The sequence below is a fragment of the Vidua chalybeata genome, chromosome 16 (assembly GCF_026979565.1).
Source record: "Vidua chalybeata isolate OUT-0048 chromosome 16, bVidCha1 merged haplotype, whole genome shotgun sequence".
Taxonomy (NCBI): domain Eukaryota; kingdom Metazoa; phylum Chordata; class Aves; order Passeriformes; family Viduidae; genus Vidua; species Vidua chalybeata.
Genome location: NC_071545.1, coordinates 2,636,981 through 2,658,307, shown reverse-complemented (window position 1 = coordinate 2,658,307; position 21,327 = coordinate 2,636,981). Strand labels below are relative to the sequence as shown.

The following is a 21,327-nucleotide window of genomic DNA, read 5'->3' as shown; positions in this document are numbered from 1 at the left end:
GAAAGTGCAGGGTACCTTCCCCTGGGCATGGGGCTGCAGAGGTGAACACACCTTTATAATCACCAACCCAATCACCTTCACCAGACCTTGCTGGTCATCTGTGGTCCCACAAAAGTAATGACACAGCTCCCTGTGAGTTCAACAGTTCAGGACAAGAAGCAGGCGGCTGTTGGCAGCTATGTGTTCTCAGGATCTTGGCTAGGAAATACTGCAACTGAGTGTATCTCCCAGCACAATTACCTGGGAAAGTCTGCTGAACATACTTTGAGACAGGTTAGGACAGGACTGACAAAGCACCAGCTTTTAAATGGAGCCCAAATAACTCCAGGAGGAAGCTCCCTGGCTTGCAGAAAGCCTTCCCCTTGGTCATGGAAACCAGCTAATCCCAAAGCCAGGCCCAAGACACAGCGCTGTGGCTCTCAGGTGAGCAGAGGCTCCACAAAAAGCAAAGCCACTACTCAGGAAGAGCCACCTTCCCTTCTCTTCCCTCCCCTCCCTCCTCTCACCCCAAACTGCATGACCACAACCACGTTCCTGGCAGGAGTTTTGCAGGAGTGCTGATACTATCAGGATCAGTGGCTGTTCCAGCAGGGAAGCAGGAATAACTTGTTTAGCACTTCTAAAGAGCCATGCTGCAGGCTGAGAGCTGGGAGAAAATTCCTGCTTTTCACAGGGAGCCAGAAAGTTTCTCCCATTTTAGGATTCAGCATTGATTTAGGAGAGTGGAAAAAAAAAAAGTGTTTTGTTTTAAAGAGCATCTTCATCCCAATCAAGTGCAATAGAAGAAGTGTTGAATTTATACACAGGACAGCTTTTGCACATGCTTGTTCCATGAATGCAGCTGTTAGCACCAAAAGAGAATGAGGAAAAGGAAAATCCACCAGCCCAGGCAGGGGAAAGCTGCATTCCTGTTAGTGCACTGAAATGCACTCGCTCCACTCAGAGCTCTAAGAATGCAGCCCAGATTTTTTTTTTTTCCACTAGAATTTGAAAAGAATAATTCAAAGTAATTACAGCACTGCTCTTACAGAACTGCTTTGCAAAGCTGAAATCAGAGCTTCAAAAAGTTTTTACTAGCAGCCAGCAAATCCAGAGAAGCAGAGATGCCTACTTGGGCAGCTGCACTGGCCCCAAGACGTGCTTCAGGAGCCACTTCCACATGGAAAAATAGCCTGGGTTGAATTAAAGCAGCTTATAAAGTCTATATTTGTATCTGACTTCCCCCCTACACATCTGCACAAAATCAGGATCATGCCTTCCAAAAAGTTTCCTGGCTTCTGGTGCAGCCCCTGCACCCACATTTACATAACATTTATTGTTCAAGCACCCCAGAGCAGACACAGGCAGTTCATCATTCCTGTATTATGGAGAATGAAAGTATGATTTATTAAGTGAAAGGCCAGAAGTGGAAGAAAGAGCTGAATGTGGATGCTTTGACCTTTTAGAAGGTTTAGTGCACCAGGGACTGCTGCCACCCCAGCAGGACAGCACAGAACCATTGGCTAGTTTTTCATTAGTGGGGAAATCACTGCTGATCCTGGTTTCATGCAGAGGGTTCAGGAACACAGGCTTCAGCTCTGCCATCTAACAGACACCCCTCTCTCACTGAACCATGGACAGGGTGGATTAAAAAAATTCTTTGAAGTCAACAGGTCTGTTCATGTTCAGAAACTCTACCTAGGAATTGTTCAAATTTAATTTAAAAGCCATTGGGTAGTTCATGTTTGCTGCACAAGTTTTAAAGGACAGATAACAGCACTGGTGACAGTCAGTGGCTTAGTGCATGGCACTAAATTTCAGAAAAAAAGTGTTCTTAAGTGAACCAAAACCTGTTTTCTTCCTCCAACCAACCAACCAAAAGGAGAGCTACTAGTTACAGAGGACTGAAAATACTCTCTGTCCAGAAACAGTTGGTTATATTTGGTAACTAAAACAATTCTATTAAGCAATTATTCTTCAAGGCACAATTTGACAAGAGAGTCTCTTAAGAGTCCAACATGAGCAGTTTAACCAACAAGAACAAACACTGTTGGTCTTGGGTCTTTCAGGTACAATTCCAGCCCAACACAGCCTGGTTCAAGACGTGGGCTTAAAGAAAATAATTAAAATATTTCTTTTTAGAGTAACTTTGGGTTATTGCCATTTTGGCATAAAATACAAAAGTGTGAGTCTGAAAAATAGATCTTAAACTATATGGATATTCTTTACAGACTGTGGCATAAAAATACAGCACAAGGTTTGATATGAAGCTCACTGTGCTGTAGATGCAGATGTTTCATTGCTACTGACCAATGACAATGAAATTCTCCTTCAGGATAAATTAACAGGGGAAAACAAGATCAAAATAAATTATTTAAACCAAGCCTTACTGATTTCAGCCATGGCTTAAGTCTAGCAATGTAAATACATCCACCCTGGCCATAGAGGCCCTCAGTTCTCCCCATTAGCCCATGGATGGTTTCCTTCTTAGTTCAAAAACCAAGGAACACTGCAGGGCAGCACCAGGGACACTGGCCACCTCTCCACGTTGTACCTGTGTTAGGGAAAGAGGACTTCAATCTCCAAGGCTGCCATTCCAACACCTTCACTAGCACTAAATTCACAGGAAACCTAAGGACCTAAGAGACAGAACATGGAAACTTTATCAGGATTTCTAAGGCTGCATTCAGCTCTGCTCTGGAAAGGCTGGATCTAAACAGAAAGTGTATTCAGAGTTTGTTGAGAGATAATTTTCAAGCACTTTAAAAAGGAGCTCATTTATTACCTCCCCAAAATAAAGGCAGCCATAGGCTTCAAAAGAAGAAGGGAAATGGGCCTAAACAAAAATTCTGGATCAGGGAATCCTCAGGTTTGAAGGAATGCATATCTGGATTGGAGAACTGAGCTACTCTCATTTCTAAAAATACACTATTCAGTGATCATTAGTGTGATGTTTATACTTTGCATAAAACAAATAAGCCCTGTTATAGTTTGCCATAGATATTTCTCCCTGCTGAAGCCTCTGCAGGTCCCTTCAACCAAGGCAAAGTTTAGCTCCAGCTCCAGAGCATCACTGCAGAAGCCATCAGCACTATATCCAGGAGCCTCTGGTCAGCCAAAAGCCTCTACTAGAGGAAGCCAAGAGCTTCTGCAGCCTGAATCTTCCTTTACCCCTGGAGCCAAAGGAATTCTTTGTCCCATGGCCATTGGAAGTGCACCATACCATACCAGCAGCTCACACCAGGCAGAGCACATTCCAGCCACCTTTGCTCTAACATAGAGAGGAAATTTTTCATAGTCTTGTGGGATACAATGTTGACTGGAATGGTTTAAATGTGTTGATTTAGATAAAAAGGTTTTAAATTCTGGAGAGGTGTACTATCAGGATATGAGAAGGTTCCCACAATTGACATTTTGGTCATTCTTTCCACAGCTAACCAAAGACTAATATCAGGAAAGATGGCATGGAAACACACACAGACAGGGCTTCAGGAAGTAAATTCCTCTCCCATCTCCCAACAGCCAGTGTTGAGCTGGGCATTTATCCCAAAATGGGCTTTGGGTGGGCCTCAATGCCACAGACTTGCTCTGTTAATGTCAGACTGAGCTTTACTTTGGTGGCCCAGATGCTCCTGTCACAGGGAACACAGACAGGCAATGAATTGGGTGACCTAGGGAAAAAAAAAAAGGTAGTATTTGAAGGGAAGGGTGGTTGGTTTTTTAATTTCACAGAACACTTCATTGACAAAACACACAGCGGTGAGTTCCTCTCCTTTGCTGCACACAGAATGGTTTCCCTACACCCTTAAACCAAACAAAAAAGGGAACAAGAGAAGATACTGGCTATGTGAGGGAGTTGAAAGTAATATTCAAAGTTATCACAGAAAAAAAGAAATTTCCCACTCTACCATGTGTGGCAGCCCTGCCTCAGGGGTGATTAATGAGAGATGTTTGACAGCTCATCATCCCAGCTCCTGTGCTATTCCATGTGCCCACTAGCCCAGCACTTACACGGCCATGCCACCAACAAACTCCTCTGTAGCCTGGCAGTAAATTGTGATGGCAACACGGGCATCTGCATCAAAGGTGAACTCCAGGCTGTACAGGACCTTCTGCTTCCCATTCTCTTCAGTAGGGCTGTCAACATCATCTTTATACCTGAAAGACAATGCCAGAGGATTAGAACACATCTTTATGAGGTATCAACAAGATCATTCTGGAAATAAAGGCAAGACTACTCCAGCCTTGGTGTTCCAGGCAGGCAAAGCAGGCTGGGCTTCCACCTTGGTCTTCCCAGATTTCCATTCTTTCCCCTGAGGAAGTTTCTTCCAAGATCTGACTGAAGTTATTAAAGTGAACTAATGATGGTCTTGAGGGATCTCACCCAGCCTTACAGTGCCAGGACGCAGGATGAGACAAGAAAGGGAGATCCTGAATGTCAAATGCTGAGGAGAAGAAACTTTCTCCTTCATTTTAAATCATCACATTAGGCTCAGTATTTGGGCTAAAGAAATCCTGCATGGACTTGAGAAATCTAAAGTGTAATTCTTTTAACTCTGCAATGAAATGGTGCGAGACAGGCAAAAAAATCAAAGTTTCTGTAATACAAAGAACTCCTGAAGCTTGACAAAAGGTACCTCCAGTATCACACAGAAGATGAAATTTAGCTCAGAACGCATCCAGATATAGGAACTTCAAACACCTTTAAATGTACAAATGATCAACTAAACCTCTGGTGCTGTGAGGGACTGGAGCTCGCACGCATTTCTTGTATGAACAAAAATAAACACATCCAACTGCAAACAGACACATGATAATCAGTAGAATGAGCTTAGAAGTTATTTCAATTAATGTAAAAGTGAGACCTAATTTGGCTACAGGCTCCTGCATAGCTGAATCCCACTGTGTGATCACCACTGCCAGGGTTACTCCTTTTCCCTACTGCAGGAAGAAGCACAAGTCCATTGAAGGAGAGGTCTGAAGCCAGCTCTGGGGCAGTGAGCTATGGCCATGGGCCAGGGGGACTTACAGAGTGCCAGGAGTGGCCAGAGAAACCAGTAGATCTTGGAACAAGCAGCCAACACAACACACCACAAGAAAATTACAGAATGATGGAATATCCTGAGTAGGGAAGGCACCCCCAAGGACCATCGAGTCCAACCCCTGGCCCTGTGCAGACCCCCCAACAATCCCACCCTGTGCCTGAGCATTGTCCAAAGGCTCCTGGAGCTCTGGCAGCCTCAGGGCTGTGCCCATTCCCTGGGGGAAGAACCTTTCCCAAAATCCAGCCTGACCCTGCCCTGGCCCAGCTCCAGCCCTTCCCTGACCCTGTCACAGGGAGCAGAGATTGGAGCTGCCCCTTGGGAGGAGCTGCAGCCCCCCTGAGCTCTGCCCTCAGTGTCCTCTTCTCCTGAACTGACCAAGCTCTCCCTGCCTGGAAGAGCAAAGTGACAGACAAATGTTTGTGATTCACTGGCAGGGCAGCAGCAGCTTCTCCATTAATTCAAATCCCATGACCACAGGTACCACTGTGAGCTCAGGCACTGTGTAGGAATGGTAAGGCAGCAAGGCTGCCTTTGAGAGGTGTAACAGCACTGATTTGTCACCAGCTCCAGCCTCATTTGTTTATCAGTAATACCTTCATTGCCATGATGGCTGGGTCACAGCCAAGCAGCTGAACTATTTAGGAAAAGCTTGGCATCCTTTCTGTCTTCACAGTATCAGCCTCTCCCCTCACTAAACAGCCTTGATGAATACATTGTACTGTCAAAAATACCCAGAGATGGGGCAAACATACCTCCATAATTCAATCTAAAATTGTCAAGGGAATCCTTATTTACCAAGTTCACTGACATGTAACAACTGCTGCCTAATTAAGAGGGTTCCAGCTTGAATTTTATTTAACACCACACTGAACAAGAATGAAATGTTCAGTTTCAATAATTTAATACAGAAGGTGCAAAATAAAATTTAAGAGCAGTATAATCAAATACCTAACACATGTATTTGTACTAATGTAACCCCAGTGAGCCACTACAGCACACACCCACATTCCTGTCTGAAGGGCTTGGAGAGGCTTTTGCCAGAGGTTCACCTAGGTCAGAGTAGCAAATCAAGCTAAAAACACCCAACACGCCAGTATAAAAAAAAACAAATCCCAAGAATTGGAGTCTTAACATCTGCAGAAACCTGGACACCATATACAGTACAGAGCAAGATGGCATTTTCACACAAGCTAGTTGTATTCAAAGTGAAAATCATGGCACTTGAAGGCTGTAAAGAAGAAACACTGGGCAGGAGGGCATATTTGCCTAAAGGACAAAGGAACCATCAACATTTTGTGCTGGACTGAGCCAAGAACACGGAGGGCAACAATCCACTCACAAGTGTTGTGTGTGAGAGCAGCAGCACAAGTCTCCTCTTGCCGTGCTGCACTCGGTGGATCCAAGGTTGGCGAAGAAGGATCCAGCCTATGACAGACTTGCCACTTCTCCCAGAAGCAGCAGGGTGAGAGAAGCAGCACCTCTTGCAGGCAGAGGCTCCTTCAGATTCACCTCTTGCACAGGTAGCTATTAAATACAGATGGCCAGCACATGTGAGAGCTACAGCACAGACTGAGATCCCTGTGACAGTACCAAGTAACAATGGGGACACCTGGGCGTGGGGCAGCTCACACACAAACATGTCCTTGGCACAACCACTGCCTGCTTTGTCTTCTCAGGGAAGTCACAAAAAGCGCCCCAAATCACCCTCCTGCTCCCAGCCTCACCCTGCACCTCTCTGCCAGCACTCAGAATGTACTTCCATCCTTCCAAGGAGACAAGGGGTTAAAGCTAGACTAGACTAGATCTGTTGCCCTGGGAAACCACTGAGGGGCCACTGCAGTGCCTGGAGGGAAGATTTCTGAAGGATGCATCTGCTGGGAGGGAAGAGAGGCTGAGCCTTGTGTGCCTGGAACAGCCCCACTGGATCAGAGGGCAAGGTACAAGTGCCTAAATGGTGACAGTCACAGCAAGGCTGTGCCCTCCTGCTGTAACATCCCTGCTGCTGGAGGCACAGAAAATCATTCACAACCTTCCAGTACCTGAACAGTACAGAAAGATGCAGAGAGACTATTTACAAGGGCCTGAAGTCAAGTCCCCCCTGAAGACAAGGGGGAATGGCTTCACACTGACAGAAAGCAGGGTTAGATTAGACATAAGGAAGAAATTCTTCCCAGTGAGGGTGCTGAGTCCCTGGCACAGGGTGCCCAGAGAAGCTGTGGCTGCCCCTGGATCCAAGGCCAGGTTGGACAGGGCATGGAGCAGCCTGGTCTAGTGGAGGGTGTCCCTGCCCAAGGCAGGGGGTGGAAAGAGATGAGCTTTGAGGTCCCTTCCAACCCAAACCAGTTTGGGATTCTATGATCTGCCACAGAGCAAAGAGTTCAGGTGACAAAAGACTGCACAGATGGTAGCTGGCCTGAGGAACAAGCAAAGACTACTTTGGTGCATACTTTGAGAGGCAGAGACATCTTGTGTGCCACCTTAAGGTGCAGGAATGGGGGGATGTAACATCAGGGAAGTAACAAGACAAAAATCACACATTTGGCATTCCTCTTTCTTTGAAGGGGATGTGGCATAAGGAGATGGTTCAGGTGCTTCAAGAGCTCATCTGTCTCCACTTGCACTTGAATTTTATGGTGCCCATTTAGCCAAGCCCTACAGACAGTGCTCATGTGGGGTGGTCACAGATGCATGCACAGATTTGGGAACGAGTGACTTTGCTGGGTGTGCCTTTGGGTCATGCACAGAGGTGCATCACAGAGCCTTCACAATCACAGGTACAGAGGAAAGAGACTGACCACTTTTGAGAACAAATAGCTGATCCAACGTTTTGATGCAAAAGGCAAAGAAGGATGACTAAGGGAGCTGAGGCCACCTGTTCTGACATCACTTCTGGATAAAACAATGGAAAGGCTGGAGCTTTTTATTGTCTGTTAAAGAATTAAAAGATAAAAATATAATTAACAGCAGACATGACAGTTTTATAGAACTAGGCTGAGCAGAACCCAATTTTATCCTTTGAGGAGATTCAGAGGTCTGTCCAACACAGTTGACATGCAGGATAAAGGTTAAGTATTCCTTGACTGAGTGCTGTGAGATCTGCATTTACCCAGTGTTTGAGCAGGCAATTAGTGAGAGCAGAATTAGTGACACCTCTGTCAGCACTGACTTTCACAGGGGAGAGCATCACCAAACACAGATGTTCTCCTGTTTGGGGTTTCTGCAAAGATCTGTTCAGTTTAACACCATCCAGGGCTGCAGAGCAGGCAGTCCCAGCCCCTCACCACCTCCACCATAGGATGAACAGATCCAAGGACCAAGGTCAGCCCCTCTGTGCTGCAGAGGGAAGACAAGGGATTTCCTTTCTCTCATTCCCTGCAACTCACCTGTCTCCCCTCAGCCCCCACCATCCACCTCTCTCAGGCCCTTATCCAAAACACTCCATGACTATTCTCCATGATACTCCTGATGCTTCGCACTTCCAAACCACCACAGTTGCTGATTCCTTCAATGCTTTTGTTCCACGATGCTATCCAAAGCCCAGAAGCTGAAGCAGAGAAGCTGCCCCAGGGTGCAACAATAGACATTGTCTCCCTGAGCTGGTCTTCCTCCTGCAGCTGGAAGTTCTTTCAGGAGAAGAAGGAACAGCCAGTACCAGCACAACAGGTACTGGAGCTCCAAAACAAAGCTTCCAATCCAAGGCCAAATGTGGGACACAAGAAAAACAGAAGGAAGTCTTTCTCTGTTAGTGGTTAACAGCAAAATTCCTGCTGCCCTGCTCTGAGGTTCACAGTCTCTTCCTGCCAGAAATCAGGCAGACTGAAGTTCTGAAGACTCAGAACTTCAACACCAATATCCACAGGTTTATTGTTTATCCTGTAAAAATTCAAGATCTGGCAAAGCTCAGAATTTTGTCTGGTCAGAGCTGGGCAAGAAGGCCAGAGTGGACATTTCCCTATATTCCTCCATGGCACCTCTCCTGTGAGGACAAGCTGAGAGAATTGGTGTTGATCAGCCTGGAGAAGAGAAGGTTCCAGGGAGAACTCAGAGCCCTTCCAGTGCCTAAAAGGGCTCCAGGAGAGCTGGAGAGGGACTTTCAACAGGGGCCTGGAGTAATAGGACAAGGGGCAATGGCTTCTCACTGCCTGAGGGCAGGGTAAGATGGGATATTGGGAAGAAAGTCTTCCCTGTGAGGGTGGTGAGGCACAGGGTGCCCAGAGAAGCTGTGGCTGCCTCTGGATCCCTCAAGTGTCCAAGGCCAGGTTGGACAGGGCTTGGAGCAGCCTGGGACAGTGGAAGGTGTCCCTGCCCATGGGACAGTGGGTGGAATGAGATGAGCTTTAAGGTCCCTTCCAACCCAAACCAGTCTGGGATTCTATAAAAAAGCTTATGGGGATGTTACCATCAGAACATACACTTAGAACTTTACACCTGGACACTTGGCTCAGTATCACTGTATTTGGTGGAGGATGTGGTAAATTCTGCTCTGGAAAGAATGTGCAAACCTCAACCACTGGTTTGAATAAGCCAGGCTGGAGAGGGCACAAAGTGTCCTTTATGTGCACAGAGGGAGGAAGACAAAGCCTCTGGGCCAGAAGAGTAGAAAAGCACAAGACAGAATGTACCCCTGGGGACTGCCAATTAAAACCTCATTTTGGGTCTACATCAGTGCAAAATTCAATAAAGTCATGTTGGCAGTGTTGTCGTCAGCACTGACACAGCAGCATCACAAGAGCCTGTGAGAGGTCATGAGGCAGAAAAAGAACTGATAGTACCAGGAATTAGATGGATGAAAACCTAGATTCTGTCAAGGCGCATGGACACTACATTCCAAATAGTCCAGAGCTGCAACTCTGCTTGGGGAAATGGGACGTGCGACCACAGAAAGCAGAATGACAGAACAATATGTACTAAACCACACCAACTGCTCCATTCACAGCCAGGCCTCTCCCAGGGAAAAGCCACTTCCCATTTGGCTTATGTTCCTTCTCTTTTTTCCTAGAGAAGTACTTCATCCTCATGCTGAAAAACCAAAGAGCTTTCAGAGCAGTTTACCAATGGTCACTTATCTGGAAACTCAATCAGCTTTAAAACCGCAGGTTTTGCTCATTTAAAACAAAACAAAACAAAACAAAAAAACCCACATCTGTTTTCACATAAAAACAAACTGAGGGTTTTTGGTTATGACTCAAAGTGCTCATGTTACACCACGCTCTCAGAGCCACCTTGGCTGGGAGCTGCAGCTGGAGCCCCGCCAGCCCCGAGACGCACAATCCAGAGCGACTCCAGCCAGGATGGTTGGGAAAGGCTCTGCCTGGACATCTGCCCAGTGCTCAGACCCAAACAAAACACTGAATGCTGGGCCCTGTACCTCAGCCATCTGTTGGAAAGGGGACAGCTGCAGGTCTGAGTGTGAGCCAGTGCTTTAGTCCAGCTCTGCTGGTTCAGATCTCAGCATGGAGCAGTGAGAGCTACCATCCCCAGGACTGTCCTTCCCCCGTGCACAGGACACAAGCCATCTAAAGAAATGCATAACACTAGGACCAAACTTCATCTTGGCAGCAGGAGAAACCTGAGGAAGTTTCACTCAAGACCCATCAGTCTTCCTTGCCCGTGACTCGCACCAGAATCAGCTTCCTTCTGGCTTCTCCTTGCACAGGAATGCAGGAAGGAATCTGTCTGTAAAGTTTATTGACCTGACTAATATCTTCCGCTCGTGCTAACGATTTCATGGTTTTGTTTACCACTCCAGTCTGTCCTGCAGAAACAGACACATCATTGGTCCTGTTTGGAAACACAGATTGTTTGGATAAGAAGCATATAAACCACCTGAAAGCTCAAAAGGGAACAAAGAAACCTCTGGATATATCTAGCAACAAGGATCTGGATATCAGCCATTCTCCAAAACCTTACCAGGTTTGGCTGTGGCTGACAGATCCCTGGGTTGAGTAAAATGAAAGGGCCAGGTAATGGTAGTACCTCACAAGTCGGAGAGAGTCCTTGCGGATGTTCACCAAACTCCTCAGTGTCTTCACTGGCTCATGTGGAGCTGGAGTTATATAGGGAAACTGGAACAAAGAGGCAAATCATTCTTCTGTTATTACATTATAAAAGGTAGCAGCGTGTTACCTAGCATGCAATTTACCCAAATCAAGAAGCATGTAGCTTTCAGGGTCTTCAGTACAGCAGCCACAAGGAAGAGCAATAGCAAATTTTATTTACAGATAAATCAAGCATGTTTCAGGGTGAAAATCCTGCCCTGGCTCAGCAACAGCTCATACTGGAAATACACACTTTAAGAAAGGGCATTTTCACGAGGTCCTTCTCTCCACCCTGAATTCTCAGTCAGGAAAGCCTTGCTCTCCTAAGCTTTTATTTCCACTAAAGAATCCACCTCCATCTTGAGCAGAAGAAATGCAGCTCTTTCATGTGTATTACAGCATGCAAGCAGTGATCTGACTGCTAATCAGCATGCTGAAACCCTGGATTACTGGGGGAAACTCTTTTTATTCTGAAACAATGGGGCAAATGTTCTGGAAAAGAAAAGAGACAGGGATAGGGGGCCTCATTCTATTCTATAGTAAAGAAATCTTCTCTCACAGATTGTCCTTTAAGTAGGGACAATAATGCTTCAGACTGTAATTCTCCTTAGTGGGCACAGGATCTCCAGTGAGAAATGCAAAGGAAACTGCTTACTGTGGTGATCACAACCTGTATAGCTGCAGACCTGCCTGCTGGGCACCAGGGACCACCAACACATTTCCTTAGAAATGAGGCAAAGCCTCAGTTACCCCAAAGCAAGAACTGGGCCCATGTCCAGAAAACAGTGTTGCTGCTCTGTGTTTAAGTGTTTTGTTTTGTTTTTTTTTTTTCCTTGAAGATTAATCAGAGCTGCCAAAGGGCTTTAACTTTACATAGGCAAACTATATTCCACAACAGCCTCCTTCTCTTAAACCTACTTGGCAAATGTCCCACGGTGTTAATGGCCTCTCACCCACTCCCCTCTGGAGAAATGATGAAACCCAGTGCTGGGATGTCAGCAAGGAAACCCAGGCTGAGACATGCAGGTAATTTAACTCTGCCAGGTCAGCCCCTGCAGGGAGGGCCTGTGTGCACACGTGGCACAGGGGATGTGGAGAGCACCCCCAGGCCTGCCCAGCACTGATACAACCACAGAGCTCCAGCTCAAGTCCCTCCTTCCTAACTCTGTTGCCCAACTGCAGTTCCTGCTTAAAGACTTTCCAGATTCCTCCTTGTCCATCCTGTTCCAATTCCAACTTGCTTCAGTTTCCCTGTAAAACCAGGGTGATCCCAAACTGCCACCAAGCATTACAAACATTAATTAATTAATAGTTACAGCTTTTCTGATGAGGAGAACCATGACTTCTAGTTCTCATTTTCATGTTTGGAAGCTGCAGAAACAACTAGGAAAATAGTGAACAAAGCAAGCAGCTCTTCCCTTTCCTCTCCAGCACTCAGAAAAGATCTCCAAATGGTTCTGACTCTGTTACCTTTTGGTTCTTTTGAAGAAGTTCTGAGATGCAAGAGAAATCCAAAACATAACACTTTGCATAAAATTCCTGTCTTTCCCTCATAACAACATTATTCCCTTTTCAAGAACAAGCCAATCACTTGAGCAAGTCGCTTTTCACAGTCTCACAGACATCTGTGGGCCCAAAATTACATTTATGTTCCCTCTAGGAAAAGAGGAGAGACTTTCTGAGCAGCCCACCTAGGTATAAAACCCACAAAATGCCAAGGTGTGTCTCAACACTGCCCTACACCCAGTCAGGCCACTCACACACAGAAAACAGCATGTGTTGAACACCCAACATGCCCAGGAGCCTTGGGAAGTTCAGGCTCTGCTTCTCAGCCTTCTCTGCAGTGTGTTTTACACTTGCTCAGGAAGGCAGGCAGAATTAGTCCCAAATTCTGTGCTCCTGAGTCCCTGTTCTTCTTTCTCCACCACTAATTCTTTCTGTCCTGAGTAAAATAAGCCTCCAAGGTGAATTCAGCTTCTCAGGAAAACTCAGTTTGCATCTGAACAGACTGGAATGATGTTCCCCAAGCAGTGAGGACCTCTTAGGTCTGTGCCACTCTCCTCTACAAGCCCTACACAAGATTTTCCAAAACAGGCAGGAAACAAAAAAAGAGTAAAACAGACAGAATATAGGAACTTGCCTGAACTGGTCTATTTCCAAGGAAGTTTAAGTCCATGTTCTCACCAAAAAGGTAACCCTCAGGGTGAGGGGTGTCAAACTTCTCACCTCCCATAAAGAAGTGACTTGCAAAGTAGTTTCCTAGAAACAAAAAACACAAGAGAATGAAACAAAAAAAACCCTCTAAATGAGTGCTTCCTGGAGAAGTCCAGGCAGTTTTAAATTCACAAGTATAAAAGAGCCACAAGTCACAGAAAATATTCGCTTATTCACCCCTTCCCTGTAGTGCTCAGGGCCACTGCCAACAGTAGGAGAAAAAAGGAAAAAAAAAAACCAAACAAACAAAACAAAAACCTAGAATAAATATTACAGTGGAGATAATTCCTTTTCAACTTGTTTTCCAGAGGAGGGACAGGAAGCAGGAAAAGTCAGCTCTTTCCAATATTGCTCTAATCTGGTAAATTCTTCCTGTTTTCTCCACTTCCCAATGTGAAGCCCAGTCCCACAAACACCATGGGCCTGCTCAGAGAAGGATGAGGCTTCCTTCCACTGCAAAGTTCAGCACAGCCAGAGGGTCTCCTGTTAGGCAAAGTTTGCCTTTCCCTCCCATATCCCACAAAAGAACCACTGCAAACCTTTACTGGGAGTGCTGGAGACTGTACACCCTGATGCTGATTTCATTAATAATGCTGATAGTTCTAAATGCAGAAACATGGATGTCTGGGAGAAAAAACAGGGACTGACTAAAGTGAAAGTCAGCTCTGAAAGTTTCACCACTAATTTGTTTCATTCATCTTTGAGGTGATGCACAACAGTGAAAATTTCAGGACACAAAGCATGTGCAAAGTCACTGGGATTCTGGAGCATGGAATTGACTGTAAAATGAACAGAATTAATTCAGGTGTGTGAGAGCACCACAAACGTAGCTCCCTCCTAGAAAGACCTCAGGAAAACACTCTCAAATGTGAACTTCACAGAGTTACGGTTTCAGAGAAATAAGTATCAGGAAGAACTGAAATAAAAGGCTCCATCCAAACCACTTCCCTTCCAGTTTCAGAGTGGGGGATGAGAGGACTGAGCCAAAAGTGTATTTGCTTCCCTGGGTGCAATGCACAGGCAGCATAAATTTGTGTTAAAATGAGTCATTCCAGAAGCAGTAACTAATCATCTGAATGGCTGTGGAGGCATTCTGGAGGGATCTGCAGTCCCTCTAGCTAGGAGCAAGCAGGATTTACTCTGAAATGGAAGGCTTTTCATGAATGGCTCTGTTTTTTCCATTAAGGCTTTCTCCCTTTATGCTTCAAGAAAGGCTCTTTTCACTCTGCACAGATGGCAGTGCCTTAATGATGACAGGAGGGCTCAGCTATTGCTGAGCTCAGCTAACAAGCACCCAGATGTTTGTAGTACTGAAACACATCCTTCTTTCCAGATACAACAATCACCTTCAGCACAGGTCCATCAGCTACTATGAATCGGTCCTACAGAATCAGAATAACAAAATCACAGAATCATTTATGTTGGAAAAGCCTTCCAGGATCATCAAGTCCAACCTGTGACCTATCATCACCTGGTCAACCAGATCAGAGCACTGAGTGCCACATCCAGCCATTTCCTGGACACAAATGTAGGTGCCCCAAATGACAGGGAACCTTTTCCCACTCCTCCCAGAAGCAACAAATTTAAAAACTAATCTGTTTATAATCTCCAAGCACAGCCAGCCTGACACTGCCTCTCCACCAGAGATACACCATGGTGGTTTGTGTGCACTGAGGTTCAGAAAACCACACTGAAGGCTGGAGTTCAGGAATAGATTTCACATTTTATGTGGGTCAAGCAGGATTATGTTTTGGAACATTTTACTTGATCAACTGAGAAGACAATGCTTGTGCAGGATGTCTCAGTACCACAGCAGCTGGTTACCTGAGATCAGAGTTAGAGAACTCCCTCTTATCCAGTGAGTGAGACAGAATTACAGAATCACAGAATTGCCTGGGCTGGAAGGGACTTCAAAGATCTCACAGTTCCAGCTCCCTGCCATGGACACCTTTCACGACACCAGGTTGCTCCAAGCTTTGTCCAGCCTGGCCTCGGACACTTCCAGGGATGATGAAGGCACAACTTCTCTAGGCAACCTCTGCCAGGGCCTCTTCCCCCTTGCAGGGACGAATTTCTTCCTAATATCCAATCTAACCCTACTCTCTGTCAGTTTGAAGCCATTCCCCCTTGTCCTGTCGCTCCACGCTCTTGTAGATAATCTTGCCCCATCTTTTCTCTAAGCTCCCTCCGGATACTGGAAGGGCACAATGAGCTCACCCCAAAGCTTCTCTTTTCCAAGCTGAACAATCCCAACTCTCCCAACCTTTCCTCCCAGCAGAGCTGCTCCATCCCTGGGATCATCCTGGTGCCTCCTCTGGACTCCTTCCAGCAGCTCCACATTCTTCCTGTGCTGGGTCCTGGGGCTGGAGGCAGCTCTGCAGGTGGGGTCTCACCTGATAGGGGCAGAATCCCCCCCTCTCCTGCTGCCCACACTGCAGGATCAGCCCAGGACATGGTTTGAGATAAAAAGGTCTCTCTTGCTCAAGTAGAACAACACCCAGACACAAAACCAGCACATTCAAGGCACCTGCCACACTGTCACTGCTCCACTAAGAACTACTTTTGACATCTCTACCAAATTGTTGGGATTTCTCACAAATACACACAGTAGCTGGAATCACAGCTTCAGTTCCACATTCAGACTGAACTCTCTTCATCTTCCTGCTAAGTCACCTCCTGCAATGTGAACGAGAGGCTTTTTTTCCTCCCCGAGGCACTTCCTTCACAAGCAAACAAGAAACACAGTGCCAGGCACGAGGAGCACAGGGAAAACCACTCTGAGGTGCTCAGAGGGGAACACACTGGTGAGCAGAACAACCCCGAGGCTCTGCCACTGCTGCTGCACACACAAAAGCTGCCCCACACACACACGAGTTGTCAACAGACAAACAATTCAGAATGGCAGCAAACTGTCTCCACAAATTTATAACACAGTTTTCAGCAGCTAAAAAAAGATATTCTGTTGCAAGCTTTCAGAAAGTACTTGCTACAATGACACCCGAGCTCTCAAGGTAAGACCAAAGTTATGCATTAATCCTCTCAACCACTGTCAAAACCACCTCGGAGTTTGCCCAAGTTGGAGGCAGAACATTTTAAGAAACCATTTCTTAAATATCACACCAATGACTAAAATGCAAAGGAAACTTCCAGATGGAAAATATGAGGCATCCTCTTTTGCAGTCACTGTGACATTTAAGATTTTTAGTGGCTTTAACAGGCCTGCATATCTTTTCTATGTATTAGAATCCTAGGTTCCATTTCCAAATCCACTACAAAGACAGCTTTAGAACTTTAGCCAGGCTATCATGCTTCTGGAACCTTGTTCCCATATGTTCCCCCAGGCTATAAAACCACCTTAAGCAGGTGTTCCAAGGCCAGCTTTACACACAGCTCTGTAGCTATGGGCACAAGGAGAATGCTAAGTGCCATCCTCTTTGGCAGGAAAAAGAAAAAGCAAAAAATCCTTGGCTTAATCCTCCACAGAACTGCTACAAACAGAAACCCTTCAGGAAAATGCAGTGACATGCTGACCAGGAAAGAATCACACATAAATAAAAAATTATGAAATAGGATAAAAATGCCAGAACAAAGAAAAACTGTGGCTTTACTTCCCCAGAGTAAATTGGCACAAAGCATAGAGCAGCATGAGATAAAAGAGAACATGACCAAGTGAGGTAGATGAAGCCCAAGCAGTGACTGTAAGAGAAATTGTTGTGGTGGAAAACTTTACAGTGGCTGGAAAAAATGGGACCACTGGGACACCCAGAACAGCCAAGTCTGACTCACTCGTTTGTCCCATGCAAAACCAAACTGGAACCCAAGGCTCCTCCAAGGCATCAAATGGCACCAAAATACTTTATATTTAGTACAACATAGTGATGGGGGTTTATTATCATAATTGCACCAGCATTAAGCACCAGACTGCTCCAGTCATAATGACCTCTCCCTAAACCAGCATCCTAATCCCATATCCATGCAACACATGGATGTGATGCACAAGAGACAAGCTGGGAAGGGACACAACCTACAGGAGGCAGGAGCACCACTGTAATCCCATCACAACACAGGCTGTGTTGTACAACGTTCATTAACAAAAAGCATTTAGGTGTCCACTTAGGCTTCTCACCATTAATACAATTAACAGTGAAGTGATAGAAATTGAGTTCTCTTTAATTACTCAGCCAGACAGTCACCACCATGGCAGACCGACAGCACAGTCCCAGGCACAGCCTGAACCAGCAGCAGTGTGTGAAACACAGGGACAGTGACACTGTCACAGTACACAGCAACACAGAGATGAACTGGGTGTGACTCTGGATACTCTTCTCCTATTTAAAACTGCTCTTTCTTTGATTAAAGCCCCATTCACAAACAACAAAGCAGTTCAGCTTCAGAGAGGAGCAATCCACTTCCTTTTTTTGCTCCCAGAAATCTCCAGGGAATCCTCTTCCAAGAGCTACTCCAGAGAAGAGCCATCCCAAGGGCACGTGCTCCATGCTGCAGAGGAGCTCACGGAATGGGAGCAGAGCTGTGGGAAGCACTGGAGCATTGCTCACTGTTCCAAAGCAACAGGGGCATGGGAGATCCTTTCACTGCTCCAAGCACTGAAGCACCACAGAGATCACAACTGTTCCCTGCTAAACGAGTTTTAAAATACCCATTTTTAGCCTGTTTCACAGAGGCACTTACTCTTCTGTATAAACCAGGCCTTCCTCCCAACCCATCAGGCAGGCACAATGCCAGCACGGGCTCCATAAAGCAAGAAATTTTGGTTAAAAGGTACCAGCAAAGAAGGGTCAGAGAAGGAAATTGGGGATCACCTTACAGCAGCCTCAGTCATCCACATGCATGAGGAAAAATGTAGATGATACCCACACAGAGCCTTGGCGGAATAAGCAGGGCATTTTCAGGGATTTTTGAGTACAAAACTGAACACAATTTCCAACAAAGCTGCTAAACAACCTGCTTCACCGAGGACTGGCTCATGCAGACCAAGGTGAATTCCACAGCAATCTGCTCCATCCTCCCCAGGGCACGTGAGTGACCCAACAACAACCACATCAAAAGCCAATAAAGGAGAAGTGAATATTCACCTCTGCCTTTGCAACCAGCTGTGACTCAACAAGGCACAGCCCCCGAGTCCCTCTCCACAGGCAGGCTGACATGCAGCTGAAATCACAGCCAGAATACCTGTATTTAGGGTTTATTTCCTTGCACAGTGTGTCCTTGGGAGGGGGGTATTTGCTCCCTCATCAAACACAAACCCTCATCCTTCCAACTGATGCCAACCATGGACAGCAGCTGAGCAGACATTTGTAGTAAGTCAAGATCTCTTGAAACCAGAGACAAGGAGGGATAGACTGGAAAAGCAGAAGGACAGCCCTCAGTGCTGCACACAGGATGGGTGACCTCAGGTAATGCTCCCTCAGCACTCATGCCAGCCTTTCAGGGGTAATCTCAGAGCCAGGAGAGTGTCAGGCTCACTCTCCAGCACACACATCCAGCACAGCCCATGGAAAACCAGCTTCTTCCAGACAGGGCTCACAGCAGCAGTGTCCAGTTAGAAATAATTAGCAAACATTTAGCCCAAGAACATTTTGTACTACTTCCAGCTTGCTTCCTGAAATCCAAACCGTACTCACTCACTTCCAGTCATCCTCACTGCCAGGTTTGGTACCAACCTTCCCATCTCCAAGACAATCACTCTGGAGATGGCAGGACCCCAGAGGACACTGTCCCTCTGAACAGGCTCCACCTGAAGCAGGGAGGGGAGCTGCCATCCTAACAGCCCTCACTGTTCTGGGCTTTGAACCTCCATCTCCCCCTCTACCTCTTCTTCTGCCTAGAGCTTGAACAGCTCTTCTCTCTCCCCAAAGTCAAGAGGATCCTTGTTACATAAACCCAAAGAATGTGAAGAGAAAACCCTCGTTTAATACCAGCTGTCAAAAAGAACACAAGAAAATGCCACAGAGAATTAATTAACAAGCCTCTAATTGCATCTAGAGCCTTTGTAGGAAATACAAATATTTTTATTTAACCAGCTGCTTGAAAGGATTGGCTGTTCAGCTCTACAAGGGAGGTATCACACACAGAACACTCTTTGGTAGCATCACAGTCCACAGATCCCCTTCCAGGGAGCATGGTAACACACAACCCAACCTCAGGTGTGTGATGGGGTTACCTCGACAAGCCCAAAACCCAACACACCATTAACTTCCAGCTCAACAGCACAGGAACAACAGGATGGTGATGTGAAAGAAGTTTAATGTCCATTGCATACGGTGGTTATAATTAATCCACTCTTTATCTAAAATGCTGTCACACACAGATCCTGCTGTAGCCAAGCTGTGACACTTGCCTTTTCTAGCTGCCCAAAAAAAACTGGCTCCCAACCCCCTAAAAAAAGCAGGTTATATTTTCTAAGAGAGCTAACACAGCTGTTGGACTTTTCTAGGCAGGTTTCCCCCTTCCACTTCTTCCACACCACCATTCCTGCTGAAGGCCAACTGCAACAAGACAAGGTGTAATGATGACAGGACTCTGTTTGAGATGATCCTGCACCCCCTCCAAACTAAAGAGGGGTCCTGGCCCCCTCTGAGGATGTCACAGCCAGCAGGTCATGGACACCCACAGGACTTGAATCTCTGAATGAAAGATCTTTGTATCTGAGAGTGAGGGGACCCAAACTGCTGCTCTGCCTGCCTGGAAAAGCCCTGACAGAACCGAAACCTAGGAAAAATTGTAAGCAAATGGATACTGCAGGGGAAAAGAGTACCTGAATTTCCCTGAACACTTGTTTTCTGAGAAGAGTAAGTAAACTCTTTAAACAAGTGAAACCAGGTCAATCTCAAAAGCCAGCCCAAGACAAGGTGAGTCATGGGCTCATCCCAATTGCACACAAGTGGCACCGACAACTCTCCAAGCCTTCAGAACAATTCCCTGTGGAAAACAGACACCCAGTAGGCTGTGTCAGCCCAACAGCTCCTAGGTGAGAGCCACTGCCATTTTAAGGAGTTAAAGGGGGCTGTCATGCGGGAATTTGGCCATCCTATATTCAACCAGATGCAATTCTGTTCCGTGTCCCCAGCGAACTCCGCCGTCGCCTCCCCTTTACCAGCAGAGCCGTCGCACTGGCCAGCGACCAACAGCTCGCTGAGGCCACGTTTCCATCGCGGGGAGCGCTCCCTGTGCACCCTCGGTGACCCCCGGCACCACGGGCGGTGACGGCGGCAGGCGGGCGCGGGCAGCGGGACAGCCGAGCCCTGGGCGCAGGGCACGGAGACACCCTCACGCCTGAGCCGCCTCAGTCCCGGCCCGGTGCCACGGCTGTGCCCACGGACATCATCCACGGCCTCTCCGCCAGCGCGGGCGGGCTGGGCCGCGGGCACAGCCAGAGCCGGAGCCAGCCCAGGCCGGTGACAGGCACTCCCGCAGCTCCTTCCTCGGCCTCCCCGCTCGGCCCGGGGGGCACCGGGCCCGGCACGGCCTGTCCTCCCTTCCCGGTCCCCGCGGCCCTCACCGGACTTGGGCGGGTAGCGGTAGGCCGAGTTGGCCTGGATGTCGATGTCCTCCACTCCCGCGATGCGCCGGCTGAGCAGGGAGCCCATGGCGGCCGCGGACAGGGCGGGCGGCCCGGGGGCGCAGAGCGGCGGCGGCACCGGCACCGGGACCCGCACCCACGGCGGCGGCGCGGGGCACGCCGGGACAGCGAGTCCTCCCGCCCCGGGACTACAGCTCCCGGCAGCCACCGCGGCGGCGGCTACCAACGGCGGGGCGGGGAGGCAGCGGCACTTACCAATGGCGGCGGGGGGGGGGTGAGCACCGTCGGCAGAAGGCGCTGCGGCGGGAACGGGGATGGGAATGGGAATGGGGACAGGTAGAGGAACAAGAATGGGAACAGGAGTGGGCCCAGGGATGGGCATGGGCCACTCTGCAATGGGAGAGACCCGGGCATGGACATGGAGATCACTAGGGGGCACCTTAGATGGAGAAGCCCTTGGAAACTCACGCAGGGATGCACAGGGAGGATACCCGAGGACACGTCCTGTACC

General features: G+C 47.4%; 1 protein-coding gene across 5 annotated transcripts in view; it reads right to left on the bottom strand.

Moving 5' to 3' along the window:
* MGRN1 (mahogunin ring finger 1) overlaps positions 1-20,969 on the bottom strand; it is a 50,390-nt gene extending 29,421 nt beyond the window's left edge. For all 5 annotated transcript variants that reach the window (XM_053957428.1, XM_053957429.1, XM_053957430.1 and 2 more), the window contains exons 1-4: positions 20,796-20,969; positions 13,203-13,321; positions 11,001-11,089; positions 3,991-4,137 (exon numbers count right to left, since the gene is read on the bottom strand). In XM_053957428.1, the coding sequence (XP_053813403.1) occupies positions 3,991-4,137; positions 11,001-11,089; positions 13,203-13,321; positions 20,796-20,883 (443 nt within the window). In that variant the 5' untranslated portion in view covers positions 20,884-20,969. The remainder of the gene's footprint in view (positions 1-3,990; positions 4,138-11,000; positions 11,090-13,202; positions 13,322-20,795) is intronic.
* Positions 20,970-21,327: the final 358 nt, after the last annotated feature.